The 18,567-nt window shown below is 65.8% G+C and overlaps 1 protein-coding gene across 2 annotated transcripts; it reads right to left on the bottom strand.

Moving 5' to 3' along the window:
- Positions 1-585: 585 nt before the first annotated feature.
- NRTN (neurturin) lies at positions 586-12,309 on the bottom strand. Of its 2 annotated transcripts, none has more exons than XM_070622690.1 (3): positions 11,910-12,309; positions 3,730-4,030; positions 586-1,166 (listed from the first exon to the last, which is right to left on the bottom strand). In XM_070622690.1, exons 2-3 carry the CDS (start codon positions 3,896-3,898, stop codon positions 742-744), a joined length of 594 nt encoding a protein of 197 aa, XP_070478791.1. In that variant the 5' UTR covers positions 3,899-4,030; positions 11,910-12,309; the 3' UTR covers positions 586-741. The 2 variants fall into 2 exon arrangements, with proteins under 2 accessions (XP_070478791.1, XP_070478792.1); XM_070622691.1 differs by having other exon boundaries at positions 3,730-4,027.
- Positions 12,310-18,567: the final 6,258 nt, after the last annotated feature.

Genomic DNA, 18,567 nt, shown 5'->3' with positions numbered 1-18,567 from the left:
CCCCGGTCAGGGCTTTTATGGTCCAGGACCCAGGTCCCTGGGGACCCAGCTGTGCCCTGGGATCCGGCTAGACGGGGCTGGCGCCCGCCCCACACCCGTCCCTACAGGGAGATGGGCCGCTCGCGTATATTTTTAGCTCGTGAAACGAGATAGTGGCTCCGAGTTCACTCTAGGGGGTGCTGACCCGGCTTGAGGGGCCCCTCTGGTGGGCGAGGCCTGGGTCCACTTGGACCTCAGTCTCTTCATCGGCAGAGCGACTCACTCCACCTTCCCTCCGCAGGAGCACACCTTGCAGGAAGGTGGGCATGGGACACGCCGGGAAGGGACACAGGGCAGGTGGGAGGGACGGTCCCTGCCGACACTGCCCCCATTCACCCCACTTTCCGTGCTGTCCCCCGGAAACGAGACCCTCTGCACCTACTCTCCCTTACCCCCAAAGTAAATGGGATGCTCCCGCCATCCTACAGGTGGTCCCCGCACCTGTGCCCCTTTTCCCGGTGGAGATGGTGCCCCCAACCCCCAACAGGCAGGCACCACCCTACCCTCAACCTCCCGCGGCCGGGAGCGCGGAATCACCACGCGGGCTCGATTTTCCACCACTTTATCTCGGCACGGTTATCGCGAGAGTCCCGAGGCCCCGAGGGCATCTCCTGCGCATGGGCAGTCTGTCGCGAGCCGGCCGGGCGCGCCGTCGGGGCGGGGGGGCGTGGCCGCCGGCGGGCCGGGCCGGGTGAGGTAGGGTCACACGCAGGCGCACTCGCGCGCCGACAGCTCGCGCACCGTGTGGTAGCGGCTGTGCACGTCCAGGAAGGACACCTCGTCCTCGTAGGCCGTCGGGCGGCAGCAGGGCTGCGCGCGCACCCGCTCCCGCCGCACGCGCCGCCGCTGGCGCAGGCGCCGCAGGCCCAGGTCGTAGACGCGCGCGGCCGCCTCGCACGCGCCTGCGCAGTAGCGGAACAGCACCGTCTCGTCCGACGCGTAGCCCAGGCCCAGCTCGCTCACGCGCACCTCGAGTTCGCGCAGCCCGCACGGCCGCGTGCCCGACCGCGCACGCGCGCGCCGCCGCCGGGGCCCCGCCCGACGGCGCGGACCTGGGGGCCGCCCGGCCCAGGGCGTCAGCTCGCGCAGCTCCACGGCGTCCGGGGCGCCCTGCAGCAGGGCACGGTCTGCGAGGGGAGGGAGAGAAGGGGGGGGTCAGTGCTCCGCTCGCTCCCAGCTTCCCGCCAGGCCCCCCCTCCGGCACGTCCAGACCCCGCGCTGGGCCCCCAGGGCTACCAGCACCCCCTCTCTGGACCCTGCCCCCGGGTTGGGCTGCTCAGAAACTGGCTTACCCTTTGTGGGTGCCCTGGACCACTTTCCAGCCTGCCCCACCTTGGCCTGAGCTGACCCGGGTGTCTCCCTCCCTCTGAGCACCTCCCCCAACCCTCTGCGCCCCCATTCCTAGGCTGGGCTGCCCTAGGGCACTGGCACGCCCTCTCTGAACAGTGTCGGGGGGGCTGCTTCCCACACCCCAACCCGTCCCCCTTTAGCTAAGCTGTCCCAGGTCTCTAGCTCACTCTCTGGGGTCCCCACCCAAAGCCCCCACATCTTCTCTGAGCCGCTGGGCTGTTCACATCCCCCCCCCCCGCCCCCAACTCGGTCCCTGCTGCTCCACCGGCAATCGGGACTCAGTTTCCCCAGCCACAAAACCCAATGGGAGTGCTGGGGCTTCTCAAGACACACACAGGAGCAGCAGGCACTGAGGCCTGTGTTGGGGGACCACCCCCACCCTGCCCCCGACCCCCGCAGGGGGTGGCAGCTGCTGTTGTGAGGGCCACCTCCATGTTACAGGTGGGCAAAGAGGGCCCCAGAAGGTCGAGTGTGGCCCGCGTCCAGGCCTCTTCTCCCACGGTAGCCGGGGATGCCCCGAGTCCCAGATTCCCAGGCCCCCGCAGCCTAAATTTATTTCCCAAGCGGCTGGCCCGGCCCCAGATCTCCGCCGCCCCAGGAGAGACGAGCAGGGGCGGGGACGGCAGGCAGCGCTGACAGCGAACCGCGGGCGGGGGTCTCCCGGCCCCCCAGCAGGTGGCAGTCACTTGTGGCCGAGAGGAAATCCTGAGTTCAGCGCCCCCCTGCCCCCAAGGCTGGCGCACCTGGCTGTCAAAAGACTCTGCTTGCTGGGAGGCCCCGGGGGGAGGGGCCGTCTGTCGCCCTGGGGGGGTGTCTATTCCCACGGGGGGGGGGGTGTCTCAGAAAGCAGACAAACCCCGGTTCTGAGCCCCGCCCCTCTGCCCCTCTCAGCCCTGCACGACTTCAGGCCAGTGATGATCCCGCTCCGTGCCTCAGTTTCCCTGTCTGCTCTTGAGGCTTGCCGAGCCCCCCCCCCCCCTTTGGCTGAGGCTGGGAAACCGGAAAGGGTGGGGAGAGGGGCGACTGAACAGCATGTGGCGACTCCTCGACGCCCAGGGGCAGGACTAGGGTGGCCGGCAGCGTCTGCTCTGGGCGGGGGGGTCAGGTTGGAGCCTGGCTTCCTTCTGGTGCCCACCCGAAAGGTGCGTTTCTAGGGGGTGGGTTGGCGGATAAAATACAGATGGCTGGTCAAATCTGAATTTCAGATCAACAGCGAACGGTCCTTCGGTCTATCTGTGTCTGCCTCCTTCGCTCAGGGTCTGGAACACACAGATGAGACCCGCCCGCCGCCCCCCGCCCCCCAGCCTGAAATTCCACCGTCACCCGGGGCCCAGAACACGGTGACTTTTGGGGATCAGCAGCCACTCCCTTTTCCAGAAGGGCTGGGCCCCGGGCACAGGATGCAGGGCAGGCAGGCACCTGCCCGTGGGCCCCGGCGCTTGACATTCCACCCCTGGGGCTTTGTCAGCCCCCCAGGTCCTGGAGCGCTCGCTTTGGGGGAGCCCCACCCGGGTCTCTGGGACCCACTGTCCTGGGAAGGGCTTTGCCGGAAGCGGAGCCCGCGCCGGAGGCCACCCTTGTCCATTGTGAAGACAAGAAAGAAGGATTGTGTGGGCCGACAGGAAGGGCGCGGGCGTGCACGCAGGCGTGCACACAGCGTGCACGGGGCCCCCACCCGCGGGCGCCATGCACGTGCCCCGCCCGCACCTAGACCCCAGCGGTGGGTACGTGCGCGCGCACACGCATGAGGTGGGGGGGCCGCGCACTGCCCTGGCCTCCGGGAAGCAGCAGAGGGCGGGCACCAGGGGCGAGTGGGGAGTTGGGCTCGGGCGGCCACGCCCCCTCGGGTGGGCATTTCCACTTTCTCGCCTCCCTGCCTTTTCCCGCGTCCGTCTGTCCCTCCCTTGTCCCCGTTGGTCTCTGCGCCTCACTATCTCTGCACCTTTCCCCATTTCTAGGGCTCTCCCTCTCGGTCCCTGTCCCAGGGGCCCAGGTCACCAGGTCCGGCCTCCCTTTTCCCCCCACCCCCCGCTGCGCTGCGAGGCCTCCTGGGCCGGACGCCCAGGTCTAATCCCCATCTGGCCCCCCTGGTCCCTCAGGGCCAGAGCCTAATTCCTCGTGACAGCTGAGCCGAGAGACCCCAGGTCCCCAGCAGCCATCCCGTGTCTCCCCCCCTCCCCCCGCCACCCCGCCACCCCTGCCAGGCTGTGAGGGGATTTGCACCCTCCCTGCCCCGCATCTAAAGACGCCTCTGGGTCCCCGCTCCAGGGAGCGCAAGGCCGCCATGACGGTGGCCCCGAAGCTGGGGGTGTCCCGCCCCAGAGAAGGGGGAGCGCTTACACTGGGCCAGGCGCGCGATGCGGGCGTCCAGGGTGCGCGGCGGCCGGCGCAGCGGGGTGAGCGCGGGGCCCAGGTGGCGGCTGAGCAGCAGGCCGTCGCGACACAGCCAGACGGAGAGCACGGAGCTGCAGAGCATCGAGGCCAAGGCCGCCGCCTTCCAGCGCTGCATCCTCGGCCTGCGGGCGCGCGGTGGTCAGCCACACGGCCTCCGTCTGTGCGTCAGGCAAGCAACGGGCATGGGGCGCCGGGCCAGGCACGGGGTGGGGGGGCGCACGGGCCCCCCGATTTTGAACCGCTCCTGCTTAATGATCAATAATAACGTAGAAATGATTCATCGAGGAACCACGGAACAAGGTTGTTAAAAACGCTGTCAAGGAGGGGGTGGGCGCCGTGCCAGGGGGAACCGGGAAACCACCCCGCTCTCGGGGTCCCAGAGTGCTCTCCTGAGGTTGCAGGGGAGCCCAGACTCGAACAAAGGTAGGAGTGGGCCAGGCAGAAGAGAAGGGCATCTCAGGCACGGGGGAACAGCCAGTGCAAAGGTCCTGAGGCCCGACCAAGCTTGGCCAATGCAGCCAAGAGGCTGGGGTGGCTGCAGCCGGGTGATCCTGGGGGAAGAGTGGAGGGAGTTGAGGGCGTCCCAGCAGGGGGCACTGTGGGACAAGGTGGCAGGAGAGGCTGCTGAGAGTCGTCTGGAGGCAGGAACCGGGCTGGAGACTTTGTTCTCTGCTTGTGGATGGACTGACTTCCGGCTCCTCCCTGAGCCGGGGTTTCCCCTCCAGACAGACAGACAGATTCCTAGATGGGGCGCAGGATGGATCAAAGCTGCGCTCGATCCCCCCCTCCAGCCTTGGCACAAGCCCATCCTTCCAGAACACTCTCTCCTCCTCTCCCTCCCCTCTCCCATTCCCCGTTCAGTCTCTGCTTGGAGGGCGCCTCCACCAGGAAGCCCTCCCTGGCTCGCCCGCCTCCACCCCTCGCCAGGCCCGTACAAAGCCCTGAGCATCGTCCCTCACTGGGACACCGACGACTCGGGGCTGCGACTGCCTGGCAGAGTGGTGCTCCGTGCACACAGTAGGTGTGCAATAACCTCCCCCTCCCCCTCGTGGGAGCAGCTCCCTGCCCCGCCGGGCGGCCCCAGCCCGCGTTTACATTCCCCCGCGCGCGGGGCCTGGCGGCCGGCCCGGTGTAAACATTTGCACGGGGCCCGAAGGGAGGCCCGGCTGCACCGGGGAGGGCTGGGGAGGCCCGGGGGGCGGGGGGTGCCCGGGGGACTGGGGGTGCCCAGGGGGCTGGGGAGCCAGGGGGGGGGCCTGGGGCGTCGGGGGGCCTGGGGAGCCGGGGTGCTAGGGTGCGGGGGGGGGGCGCCCGGGGGGCCCTGGGGGCGGGGGGGGCTCCGGGTTGCTGGGGGTGCAGAGGGCCCGGGGGTGCCGGGGGTGCAGGGGGCCGGGTGCCCCAAGCGCCCACCCCGGGCCGTGCACGCTGCTCGCGGCCGGGAGGAGCCGTGATTTGCATCCATTTGCATTCATTTGCATTCATTTGCGTGCGCCCAGTCTTGGGCGGACCCTCAGTCGTGGCCCTAAGCGCCAGTCCCTGCCCGTCCCCGCCGGGTGGAGGCGCCCGCAGGACCTGAGCCCACGGGACAGTAAGTCACAGGGGACAATTATGAAGTGCCTGCTGTGTACCAGGCCCGGGGCTGAACCCACAGACAGGCACTCTGATGTCCACTTTCCAACTGGGGAAACTGAGGCACAAAACAGCTAGGGAGGGACGTGTCCAAGCTGCTCAGCTAGAAAAGGACGTGGGGTTCCAACCCGGCTTCTTTGACAGACACACACCTCAGGGCTGGGCTGGGCTTGGGAGCCCGGGCTGGGGCGTCACCCCAACGGCTTGCCGCTGCCCCTCGTGCTCGGAGGGCCAGTTTTATGCTGGGGGTGGTGGAGAATGGTGTTCCCCACACGGGGACGTGCAAAGGCCCTGGGGCAGGACCGGGCTTCGCGTTGGAGGAACAGCGAGGAGGCCTGTGTGGCTGGAACAGAGGGAGCCAGGGGGAGAGAGGGTGGAGGGAGGGGAGGGAGGGCAGGGAGGGGGGTCGTTCGGGGCCTGGGGGGCCGCGGGGACAATATTTCATTCTGTCAGGTGCAGAAACCCGCCCCCTTTATTCTCAAGAAGCACTGAGTTTATGCCGATCCCGTTCTACAAACTTAACGCATAGAAAATCATTTCAGCCTCTGGGCCCCCAGCACCCTCCTGCCCTCACACCCAAGGCTTAGAGCAGGGTGCCTCAGTTTCCCCGGCCGGCTGGCACAGAGCTCCCGCACGGCGCCAAGCCGTGGGCCTCGGTGTCTGCTGAGGGCTCCACAGGGGGCTGGGACCCGACCCGGGGTGGCCTGGCCGGGGCCCCTGGTGGCCTTGGGGCGGCAGACCCCCCGGGGCTCCGAGGGGGCGGGAAGCGGCGGCTGGAGGGCTGGCGGCGGCTGATAAGGCGCCAACAATGGGCCTCTGTGCCTCACCCGCCTGGTTTGTCCCCGCGGGCCTGGCGGGAGGGGGCGGGTGTGCACGGGCGTGCGCTGGTGTCACGGAGGCCCCTAGACCGGGGGCTCGCACAGCACGCTCGTGTGCCCTCGCTCTCACCCACGGCGACTCGCACGCACACACTCGGACACGAGCCCACGCACAGATTTGCACGCATTCTCTCGCTCACATGCTCTGACACCCTCCCTCTCCCACATGCACACTCACACTGTCCCATTTACACACTCAGGGCTGTCACACAATGCAGACGTGATGACACGTGCACACTCCTATTTTCACACTCGCAAGCACACACAGGGATTTCTCACACACTTATCACACTTACTGGGACAGTGTCACACTCGCACACTGGCGTGTTTTCACACAGACACTCACATTGGGCATTTTCACACTCAACATTTGCACACATGATGTGACCACGACCACACACTAGTGTGTTTTCGCCCTTGCACACACTCACATGGTGGTGTTTCCCCACTCACACGTGACGGGCCGGCCTCCCTCTCACACGCACCTGGGAGCTTGCACACTCCCATGCTCGCACACTCACACCCACTCAGGCCTCCCACACTCCAGCATTTTCACACTCTCACAGACACGCTGTCTCGCACACCGACAGTGAGTGGGTACCGACACACACACACATGCCCGTGCGCACATGCAGCCTCTGAGCCCTCCCGGGAGCACGTGGACTGTGTGCACAGGGGTGTCCCAGTGTCCCGGGGGGGAGCTTGGCCTGCCGCGTGCGTGTCCCCACCACACGCTTGCACACACGGGGCACACACGGAACACGCCAGTGCCGTGGGGCCCTCAGCCGCAGAGATTCCCGGGGAACAGCGTGTGGCACAGACACGGCGGCTGCGAGACGCAGAATCTGCAGGGGAACCGCCCCACGCTTCTAGCTAGAAGCCACGAATCCCCAGGGCTGGGGCGGGGAGGAGGGGAAACTGAGGCCCAGAGTGGGGCGATGAGTCGCCCAAAGTCACACAGCTGGTCTCCTCCAAGGATCAGACGGCCAGGGCGAAGGCGTGTGGATGTTCTAGCAGCTTCTTTGGTGGGGCCAGGAAACACTGCTCATTATCCTGGTGCCCAGGCAACACCTCTGAGCTCCGCCTTTCCACAGAGCCTCCCGGGGACACTCATCAGGCGCACCTATTCCCCGGCCTCTGAACTGCTGAGCTCCTGGCCTCACGCTCGTTCCCCGGGACAGGAAGGACAAGAGGGCAGCCCTGCCTCCATGCGCTCATCTCTCTAGTCTGGGTGAGGCCTGCCATCAGGGCCTTTCCCCATTAGGCAAACTCCTATTCATCCTTCAAAACCCCAGCGCCTACAGCCCCTTCTCCAGGAAGCCTTCCTTGCTCCCCATCTCAGCCCCCCAGCTGCCGTGGGGCCCCCCTTCTTGCTCAGCCCTGCCGGCACGGTTTCTGTGCCCACGTCTGTCTTTGCTGGACTGGCGCGTTCTGGAGGGACAGGCTGGCCCCAGTTGTGTCAAGGGCAGGCTTCGATAATTCTGCTCCCAGAGGCCTGAGCCGGCTGCAGCACCCTCTCCAAGCTTCTGCCTGGGCAGCGCCTCCTTCTCCCTCCTCTCCGTGTCCCTCCCGGACCGTCGCCAGTCCTCCCCTAAGTCGGTGTCCCCATCTTCCAAAAGCGCCCTAAGGAGGCCACCCAGCAGTGTGGAGACGTCGGGTGGACCCAGAGGTGAGGCGTGTGGGGCTGTCATCGTGCTTCCAGGCTCAGCGAGCCGGGGACTGGCAGGGGGGCCTGTTCTTAGGGAAGCCTGCTCCTCTCCGTTCCCCTAGACGGCCCCTGTGGGGGGCAGTCCCCAGGGTCCTGCAGATGGGGAAACTGAGGCCCCAGGAGGGGCAGGACTTGAGGCCTCTCTCAAGGCCAGACTCAGTGGTTCCTTGAAATGAGAAGCAAATTCCGCAGCTGCAAAAATGTGCCCCTCCTTCGGGGGCCCCAGGGCCCGGCCCCACCCCGGGGCAGGGACTCGGAGGCCGGGGCAGCCGTGCGCCGCGACACACATCTGGGGGTAAACGAGGAACATCTGGCCAGCACAGCTGGTTCTGATGCCACGTCTGCGGCGGCCGGGGCCAGCCCCTGGGGCGGCCTCATGGGGGCGGCAGTCACAGACACCCCCTGCCGACCCTTCCAGGCCTGGCCAGACGTGGGGGCCCCCAACCGGAGGCTGCATGCTGCCCAACTGCTAGAACCATCGCTGGCTCCCCACGACTCGGAGGATCCTGACAACAGTGAGCAACGCTACTGGGGCCATCGGAAGCTCTTTACGCACAGTAACTCATAGCAACGCATGGGCTATTTTATCCCCATTTCGTAGATGGGAAAACTGAGGTCCAGAGATGTGAAGTGACTTGCTCAGGGTCAAACAGAACTTAAGTGGCCAAGCTGGGATTTGAACACTGGTGATCAGGCAAACTCCTATTCATCCCTCAACACCCCAGCCCCAATGCCCTCTCCTCCACATTCTTAACCACTGTACCATATGGCCTTTCTAACAACATTGTTGTGACAACATTAACACCAGGCAACACTGGCTGTTCCACTTATTTAGTGCCACGCACTGTGCTAAGTGCTTACCACGTTTAATTCTCCCCACAGTCCCTGGAAAAGATGTTGTTAGTATTATCAGCCCCGTTTTCCACATGGGGAAACTGAGGCTTGGACAGGTACAGTGACTTGCTCAAGGTCACCCAAAAAATAAGTGGCCGAGCTGGGGTTTGAGGCTGGGTCTGACTCCCAATTTGTTCTCTTGATGCCTCCACAACCCCTGGGACCTGGGTAACAAGGGCAGTGCTGAGGGGGAGGGAAGAAGCGGGGAGGGAGTGACAGGCTCTGCTGTTTGGGAGAAAAGTAGGGCTCAGGTCCAGAGAAGTCTGGTGGGCCCTCCATATTCGCGGATTCTGCATCCGCGGATTCAGCCAACCGCGGATGGAAAAGCCTGTGACGGGTGCGTCTGTGCCGAACAGGGACAGACTTTTTCTTGTGCTTATTCCCCAAACAATACCGACTAACAACTGTTTACACAGCGTTTCCATTATCTTCGGTATCAGCAGTCATCTAGAGATGATTCAAAGTCTACGTGGATGTGTGCAGGTTGTATGCAAATACGTCACCATTTCTAGAAGGGCCTCCAGCACCCGCGAGTTCCGGATTCGCGGGGCTCCAGGAACAAATCCCTCGCGGATACCTGGGAACCCCCGACCATAACAGGTTTCCTCAAAGCCACACAGCAGAGCAGGACGAAATAAAGGGCCCCCGTGGCAGAAAGCCCTGAGACATTCGCTCAACAGTGATTGAGAGCCTACTGTGTGCCCGGCAAGGCAGGGAACTCAGAATGACCCGCCCTCTGCGGCTGTCCCTAAAATTCCCACCGTGACCCCAGCAGACCGGCCTGGGCCGCCAGCAGGCGTCGCGGTGGGCAGGAGGGGCTCGCGGGCTGTGATGACAGGATCAGCCTAATGAGGCCTGGCACGTGGAGCAGCTGGCGCAGGGCCGGCGGGTGGCACATAGGTCCCCCAGGAACGGCCAGGAGGACGCCACTCAAAGCCAGCCCGCTGACACAGAGGGAAACCGAGGCACAGACCCCTAACACTGGGAACCGGGGCACCCAAGTCACCTCTGCCGTCTCCCCGAGTTCAAATCCTGCCTCGGGTCCCAACACTCTGAGCTGTTCAGGCATGAATGGGCCTCAGTTTCCCCAACTAGGAAGCAAGATCCACCTGCTGCAAGCAGGGGCCCCCCCGGGTCTAATTTCTTCCAGAACTGGCCCGAAGCCTGATTTCACCCGGATGGGAAGAGAGCCTTCTGGAAACTCCTGAGCACCCTTGCCAACCTTTCTGAACAGCCTCTCCCTCACACACTTGCCCGGGCACCCTGGATGTTCCAAAACCACCCCTGCTCTTTCCAGCCTCAAGATCTTCGCATGTGCAGTTCCCACCACCTGGAATGCGCTTGTTCTTTTTCCACTTTGAAAACTCCTACACATCCTTCACAGCCCCAGCTCCCATGCCCCTCCTTGGGGAAAGTCTCTCCTGACGCTCCTACCCTGAGGCACAGCCTCCACGCCCCACTCTGGGCTCCACCCTGGATCTAAGTCTGCCTTCCTTGAAGGACAGGGCCCAGGAGCCCTGACACCAAACAGTGGGCCACATCATTGCTGTCCCGCAAACACTTGTGGCCCATTTCTTGACTGCGTCCTTGCGCCCGGCTGCAAACTGTGGGGTTCCCTCTCACGCCCCAGCCTCTTGGGAGCCATATCGTCCCCTCGATCCCTGAAAACTGAGGGACGAGGGCTGATGGGGGTTGCGAGACACTGTGCCAGCAGCAGGGGACGTTGGCTTTGTGCTCTGCACCCGCACAGCCAGCTCTCTGCAGCTCGCTCGGAGGGGGCTGTACGCCTAGGACAGCTTGGGGACCCCGAGCCCAGGAGTCCTGGGAGGTGGCCCTAAGGTCCCCAAGGCCGGGAATGGAGGGGGGGCGGGGAAGCTGGCAGAGCTGGGAGCCTCCCCCGGGCTGACATCCGACCAGACCAGTCACGCCCCAGTGGGGCTTCCTCAGCCCCGGGCGCTTGCAGACAGACAAAGAGTGTCATGGAGCAGAGGAGGGACGGTGGCCAGGGATGGGGCAGGGTGGGCGGGCAGGAGGGACGAAAGTCCGGGGTCCCGCCTCTGCACCCCCTCCCAGGCCCCTGGCCTTGCTCCCAGATCCGGGCTGGGGACCCAGCCTGGCAGGTGACCACGGGCCGGCTGAGCTGGCCCGGTGGCCCCACGTATACGCTGATGCTCCTGGGAGGGGACAGCGGTGACATCAGCCCCTGGGAGAGGCCACTTCTCTCTCCAGTGCCACCCCCGTCTGCCCTGCGTCTGCAGCCCCCTCACCCCCAAACCGCGCCGCCGGGCAGAATCGCGAGACCCTCCAGCCCAAGAGATGCCTTTTCCAAAAATCAAAAGAAGGCGGGCGCAGAACCTTGCAAATCTGGACTTTGCCCTTAAGGGACGCCCCCCCCCCGCCCCCGCTTCCCGCCCCCGCTTCCCGCCCCCAAAAAGGGGTTTCGCGCCCTCTTGTGGTGAACAGGCGGCTCCGGGCGCCGAGCGAGCCGGGCCCTCACCGGAGGACACCGTGTCCCCGGCGGCGGCGGCGCGCAGCGAGCGCGGCTGGAACGCGCCACTGACAGATGTTTACTTCTGCGCGCAGCTGGGCCGCGACGGCAGCCCCCCGCGCTGGGCTGCGGGACCCGGAAGCCCCCCACGGCCCCTTGGGGACCACGAGGCAGAGGGGTGTCTGGGTCTCGCCCTCCTGGAGGCTGCAGAGGGGATCCCGGTTGCCCCCCCTCCCCGCGCTTCCAGCCCTCCGAGGACGCACACACCGGGGTCCAGGGGGGCACAGGCGCGCCCGCCCCGTCGGACAGGGACCCCCCCCATCGTCGGATCCTTGCAGAGGCGCTTCGGATCCCCCACCCCGCCCCCGTCGCCCCGCTACGCGCGGACCTGTCGCCCCCTTGACCCCACCATCCTACACACGCCAGTTCAGGCTCCGGGAGGGAAGCTGCTGGTCCACCCGGAGTCCCCGGGAGCCCCCACAAGCCCGCGTCCCCGGGGCCGGTCCTCCCCGCGCCCGTCCTCGCTTACCTGCTGGGGCGCCCGACTGCCCGTCAGTGGCGGCCGCGCCTGCCGCCCGCGCCGGCCCCAGCCCCTGCCCCGGCCGCCGCCACCGCCATCCGGGCCGCCTGGGCCCGCGGCGCCCGGGGGGGCGCGGGCCGGAGGGGGCGGCCGCGGGGGGGGCGCGGCGCGGGCCGGCCCATGGGGCCCCCCCGGGCTCGCTCAGCCGCGGGCTGCGGCCATCCCGGCCCGGCGGGGGCTCCCGGGTGCCCTGGACGGCCGGCGGCTCGGAGGGCGCGGGGCGCGGGGGCGCACGGACGGCGCGGGCGGCCTGGGCGCGGGCGCGGGGCTCCGGGGCGGCGGCGCGGGGGGCCCGGGCGCTCGGAGCGGCTCCACGGCGCGCTCTCCCGCCGCTCCCGCCGCGGACGGCTCGGCCGGCGGGCCGGGGGGCGGGCCCGGGGGCGGGGCCAGGGGCGGTGGCTCGGGTTTCCCGGGACGGGAGCCGCCCCCGCCGCGCCCCGCCCCCGCCCGAGGGGGGCCGAGGAGCGCAGGTGGCAGGGCTGCCGGGGCCGCCGCGCGCCCCAGACGGCCACCTCCCCGGGACTCGGGGCCCCTTTGGAAAAGCCGGGGCCCCAAGACACCCCGTCCCCGAGGGCCCCCCACTGAGACAAGAACCACGGCGCCCCCGACGCCAGCGCCCCCCACTCCCATGAGGATCTGGCCTTATGTCACACCCCCCCCAGGTCCTGCCCGGTCCCCCAAGAAGTCCCCTCACCAAGGAAGCCCCTCAAGGGACCCACCAGCGCAGGGTCCCCCCATGAGCTGTTTCCCACCCCACTCCAGGAACCCCGACGGCGCCCCTTCCATAAACGTGAGTCTCCAAGACGCCCACCCCCCAAGATTCCCCTTCTGGGAATTAAGAGCCAGCACTGCCCCCCGATGGCCCAGCCTCCCACGCACCCCGCTGAGGATTGTGAGGGCCCCCCAGGTCCTGTTTCCAGAAAGCTAAAGAGGCTCCCCCCCCCAAGAAAGCCACTCCAGAGAGTCGAGACCCGAAGATCTTCCCTAAGACAGCAAGTGGGTACCCTAAGACTGACGGCGAGACCCGCCGTCCGCAGCGCCCTCCTCCAGGGGAAGTGCCCCCCAGGCTGGCCTCAGAGCCCTGCGGGGGTCCCCGTCCCACCCCCGGTTCCCCTCCGCACTCTGCTGGGCCCCAGACCCCGCGCCGCCCGCCCCCTCCTCCGGCCCCTACCCGACGGCCGCGCGTGCCCAGAGCGCCCCCTGGCGGCCCCGAGGGACGGGGCGGGGGAGAGGGGATGGAGGGGGGTGGGCGGGGCTGGAGCCGCCGTGGCCACGCCCCCATAGAGCCCCGCCCCCCGTGCGCAGGTCCCGCCCCGCGCGGTCCCGGCCGCCGCCCGCGTTCTGGGCGCCCGGCGCTCCGCTTTCTCGCTCCCGCCGCCTGATTTCGCGGGGCCTCCTCCCTCTGGCCCAGCCGCCTGCGTTCCTCTGATCCCAGCAGCCCGGGGTTTTTCTCGGGCGTGAGGCCGGGGTGGGCTCCGGATTGTGAGTTTGGGGGTGCGTGGGGGGCCACCAGAGCGAGCCGGTGTCCGAGAAGGGGCCGTACCGGGTCCCGGTCCAGGGTGGACAGCGCAAGGTGTGTGCGTGGGCGGCTCGGGTCCTTCGCCGCTCCGTGCCTCAGTTTCCCCATCTGTACCACGGATTATCATCTGTAGATCCTCAGGGTTGTAGTAAGGATTCAATGAGCAACCGTGCCGGGCCCGTGGTGAGCAATGTCCAAGTGTCCGTCACTATTGTCGCCAAGTGCTCAGTCCCAGTGACATGCGCACCCTCGGGGGGAGACATGGGCGTGGCACCACTGGCCATTCACATGCAGACCCTCAAACCTTTGTCCCGGGGGGGGGGGGTCACACCCATCAGCATGCCCAGACACCCAGACATCCGTACGCACACACAGTTCACTGGAGGGACACACACACACGATGTGCACACGCGTCTCAGTGCACTGGTCCTCAGAGAAGGTCCAGGGGGCACGTGCATGCACACTCGGTGGATCCTTACACACTCCCACGCTGCCTGGCGCTGTTAACACACACACAGCGGTCACACACACTTTCCACGCAAAAACCCCCGAGCACAGGGGACCCCCGCCAACAGCCACACGCGCACAGAAATTGCGGAGACACGGTCGCGCGTGCACATACGCGTGCACACACGCTGGACCCGTCTGGGAGCACAGCCCCCGCGCCCTGCACACCCGCAGCCCAGCCGGGAGGCCACCCCACCCCAGCCAGCCCTCATTAAGCTGTCACCAGCTGCCCCTGGGCCGCCTCCGGCTCACCCTGAACGCCGACGGGGGCCGTGGGGGCGGGGCGCGCAGACACATGGGACGCGGGACACACACATGTGCCCACCATGTGGACGCTCGTAAAACAGTCGTCCTGGCAACAGCGACTTGAAAGACCCCGGTTCTTCCACTGGGCTGGGGGGGAGGGGGCAGGGCCTCGGGGATGGGGCCACAGGGGGGCCGGACCCCAGGACCCACGCCCACCTTCCCCTACAGACAGAGAGCCTGTCACATCCCGGAGCACACACACACTCCCACCAGGGAGGAGACCCTGTCACACTCAGGGCCAGGCCCCCGTGATCACACCGGATGCAAGTGTGACCTTCCCACATCATCGATGTGTCACCTCACAGCACCCTGGGTCACCCTCTGGCACCAACCCACACACTTGGTCACCCCCCCCGGGACAGGCGGTGACAGACAGACACCCCGTCACACCGGCTGACTCACAGCGCCGCGGGAACTGGGGCGCACGCGGGCGCCCCCCCCCTCGGGTCCCCACCTCCCGTCTGGGCCCGGCTGCCCGCGAGGCCGAGGGGACCGGGGCCGCTTCTATTTGCAGGAAACACGGGTATTTACAATGCTTTATTTTTAAACCTTCCTGGTTCCAGTCTGGGGCTGTCGCAGGGCGGGGGCGGGTGGCACCGAGCCGCCAACCTCCCAAGCTGAAAGCAGGGCCTGAGGTCTCCCCAGGGCACAGAGGTGGGGAAACTGAGGCTCGGCGAGGAGCAGGGGGCACCCACGGGCACGGGGCCCCTGAGGCTGATTCGAGCCTGCTGGCTCCTGGGTCAAAGCCGAGGCAGGGGTGTGACAGGCCAGGGGCGGCCAGAAGCCAGACCCCGCCACCGGCCCGCCCTCTGTGGTGTTTGCCTGGGAATTCGTTCCGCTCAGTCACAGCCTCCTCCGATGTCCCCCAGGTGGCTCTGGGTGATGCCTCCCCCTCCCCAGCCAGCTCTGGGCCCACTTGGCCGTTGTGAAACCTGAGGATCAGAGAGGTCAAGACTCTGCTCCAAGGTCACACAGGAACGAAGAGGCTCAGACCTGGGGGCGCAAGGACTGTAGGACGTTCAGCCACTGCCCCGGCCGCTCCTCCATCCCTGTCCCCCGGGGCTGCCCCCCCCACCCCCCGGGTAGTCAGTGCTCCCAAGGGGGGTGTTCTGTTCGCGAGTAGAGGCCCAGGCGGCCGCTGGCCAAGATGCGGACTTGGCTGCTGGAGAAGTTTCCATCTTAGTGCCAGGAGCTGGTCCAGGCCCCGTGGACCCAGGGCTGTGCCTCGGGACCCCCAGGGATCAGCCCTGTGTGGTGGGAGCGTCCTGGCGCCGTCTGTGTCCTCTGTCCCTCTGGCCACCCCCGGCCAGAGCGTCAGCCACCCCCACTGAGCCCTGCCCCACCCTTCAACGTGCCGGTGACTGAGATTGCTGGGCCTCAGTTTCCCTGTATGTGAAACGGCGTTCGCTCTGCGCCCAGGCTGAGGTGGGGGTGGCATCGCTCTCCCCCGGGGTCCTGGGGACAGCTCAAGGCTGTGATGCCCAGCCACAAGGCCCCCCAAAATGAGGCTTCGGGGCTCTTGATTTGACAAAGTCACTGTCACCCCGAGCTGGGCGATGCTGAGAGCGGAGTGAGGCCTCGGGCCCGATGGGGACACAGCTGGACGCGCACTCCTGGCGGGGTCACCGCAAGGGCTCCGGGATGGGGCCCATGAGGCCTGGGGGCGGCAGGAAGGGGCTGGCGGGTTCCAGGCGAGGATGGGAAAAGCAGGGCCGGTGGCCGTCCCCACAGGGCCATTTGCAGCCACAGGTCACAGGTCGAGGGCCGTGTCCCTGGAGGCCCCAGGTCGGCAAGGCGGGAAAGCCATTAGGCTGCCCGAGGGGTGGGGGGGAGGGAACGGGGGGCTGGGGGTTGTGCAAGGGCCCCCGGGGCTCAGAGAGGCACAGACGCACACGCACGCGCCACATGTGTGCACACCGTCACACACACATAGACAGACACACTCACACAGACACAGTCACACGCACTCAGCAGTCACAGCTGCAAATGTGTCCCCCGTCGCACGCACACACATGCGCACAGGCCCCCAGTGTGAAAACGCTGGCGCACAGACACAGACCACATGCGCACACGCAGCAGCGCACACGCCCGGCCCCCGCCCGCGTCCTTGGCCCCGACCCCCTGACCCTGCGCGCAGATAAGGAGCGGCCGCGCCCGATCAAGGAGGCCGCAGCACCGGGCACCGAGCCGGCGCACCTGCCCCGACGAGGGGAGAGAGGGCGGGACGCAGGGAGCTGGAGGGAGGGGGGCGGGGGGGGGCAGAGATATGCAGAGACAGAGATGCAGACAGAGATGCAGAGACAGAGATGCAGACAGAGATGCAGAGAGACAGAGATGCAGAGAGACATGCAGAGACAGAGGTGCAGAGAGAGATGCAGAGAGACATGCAGAGAGACATGCAGAGACAGAGGTGCAGAGAAAGATGCAGAGACAGAGATGCAGAGACAGAGATGCAGAGAGAGATGCAGAGACAGAGATGCAGAGAGAGAGATGCCGAGAGAGATGTAGAGAGACAGAGATGCAGAGAGAGACGCAGAGAGAGAGATGCAGAGACAGAGATGCAGAGACAGATGCAGAGAGACATGCAGAGACAGAGGTGCAGAGAAAGATGCAGAGACAAAGATGCAGAGACAGAGATGCAGAGAGACAGAGATGCAGAGAGAGATGCAGAGACAGAGATGCAGAGACAGAGATGCAGACAGAGATGCAGAGAGACAGAGATGCAGAGACAGAGATGCAGACAGAGATGCAGAGAGACAGAGATGCAGAGAGAGAGATGCAGAGACAGAGATACAGACAGAGCTGCAGAGAGACAGAGATGCAGAGACAGAGATGCAGAGACAGAGATACAGACAGAGCTGCAGAGAGACAGAGATGCAGAGACAGAGATGCAGACAGAGATGCAGAGAGAGATGCAGAGAGACAGATGCAGAGAGAGATGCAGAGACAGAGATGCAGAGAGACAGAGATGCAGAGAGAGACACAGAGAGACAGAGATGCAGAGAGAGACGCAGAGAGACAGATGCAAAGAGAGAGACAGAGGGAGAGAGAAAGAGAGAAATGTGGAGACAAGACATGGAGGGAGAGTGAAATGCAGAGGAAGATATGAGAGACAAAGGGACACAGAGAGAGAAGGAGATACAGAAAAGACCAAAAAAGAAAAAAAATTAAGGGGCTGGCACGTTCTGCTTCATTGGCCCAGAGTTCGCCAGTTCGGATCCTGGGCACAGACCCAGCACTGCTCGTCAAGCCACGCTGAGGCAGCGTCCCACAGAAAATAGAGGAAGATGGGCACAGATGTCAGCTCAGCGACAATCTTCCTCAGCAAAAAAAAAAAAAAAGAAAGAAAGAAAGAAAGAAAGAAAGAAAGAAATTAAGGCAGAAACCAGAATAAAAGAGAGCCAGGCCGGCCCAGTGGCACAGTGGTTAAGTTCGCATGTTCTGCTTTGGCGGCCTGGGGTTCGCTGGTTCGGATCCGGGTGCGGACGTGGCACCGCTTGGCATGCCATGCTGTGGTAGGCATCCCACATATAAAGTAGAGGAAGATGGGCACGGATGTTAGCTCAGGGCCAGTCTTCCTCAGCAAAAAGAGGAGGATTGGCGGCAGATGTTAGCTCAGGGCTAACCTTCCTCAAAAAACAAAAAGAATAAAAGAGAGCCAGAGGCAGAGAGCTGGTCACCGAGCAGAGCCCCAGAAGCTCTTCCCAGGCCCCGCCCACCCCCACCTGCTGCCTCAGTCTCCCCGCCTGCTCAGGGGCCCCGGGTCCCTGCCTCCCTCCTGTGTCCTCAGATCCGTCAAGGTGGGGCATATGGAGGACGACTCAGGCCTAGTTCTGGGGTGGAGGGGGGACATCTTCCTCAGTGTCCCCACACTCTGTAGGGTGACACTGGGAAGTCCTCACCCCTGCCACAGCCTCAGCAAAGGTGGGACCCCCTCCCAGAGCAGGTCCTGCCCCCTGCGTGCCTCAGTTTCCCCGGCCATGATGCATTCCCTCAGCAAGTGTTCACTGAGCGTCTGCCATGCGCCAGGCCGCGTGCCAGGCGCTGGGGACACAGAGTGACCGGGGCAGACCCCACTCCCGGCCTCTCTGGGCACACAGTCCAGACAGAGGGCATACAGGCGCGTGGCCAGCAGGTCCAGGATGACCGGGGCCGCGATGGGGGACCCTGGAGGCGGCACTGGCCCCGCCCCGAGCAGCGGGCAATCAGAGAGGCTTCCAGACAAGCTGAGAAGTGAGGTGACTGGGAGCAGGGCACAGACTTCCTGGGAGAGGG

The sequence above is a fragment of the Equus przewalskii genome, chromosome 6 (assembly GCF_037783145.1).
Source record: "Equus przewalskii isolate Varuska chromosome 6, EquPr2, whole genome shotgun sequence".
Taxonomy (NCBI): Eukaryota; Metazoa; Chordata; class Mammalia; order Perissodactyla; family Equidae; genus Equus; species Equus przewalskii.
This window is presented reverse-complemented; position numbering and strand designations above follow the sequence as displayed.

Excerpts from the sequence above, each read along its gene's own strand:
- NRTN (XM_070622690.1), bottom strand. The coding sequence starts at position 3,898 with ATGCAGCGCTGGAAGGCGGCGGCCTTGGCCTCGATGCTCTGCAGCTCC. Across the intron at positions 1,167-3,729 it reads CATCGCGCGCCTGGCCCAGT|ACCGTGCCCTGCTGCAGGGC; the intron begins GTAAGCGCTCCC and ends CTCCCCTCGCAG.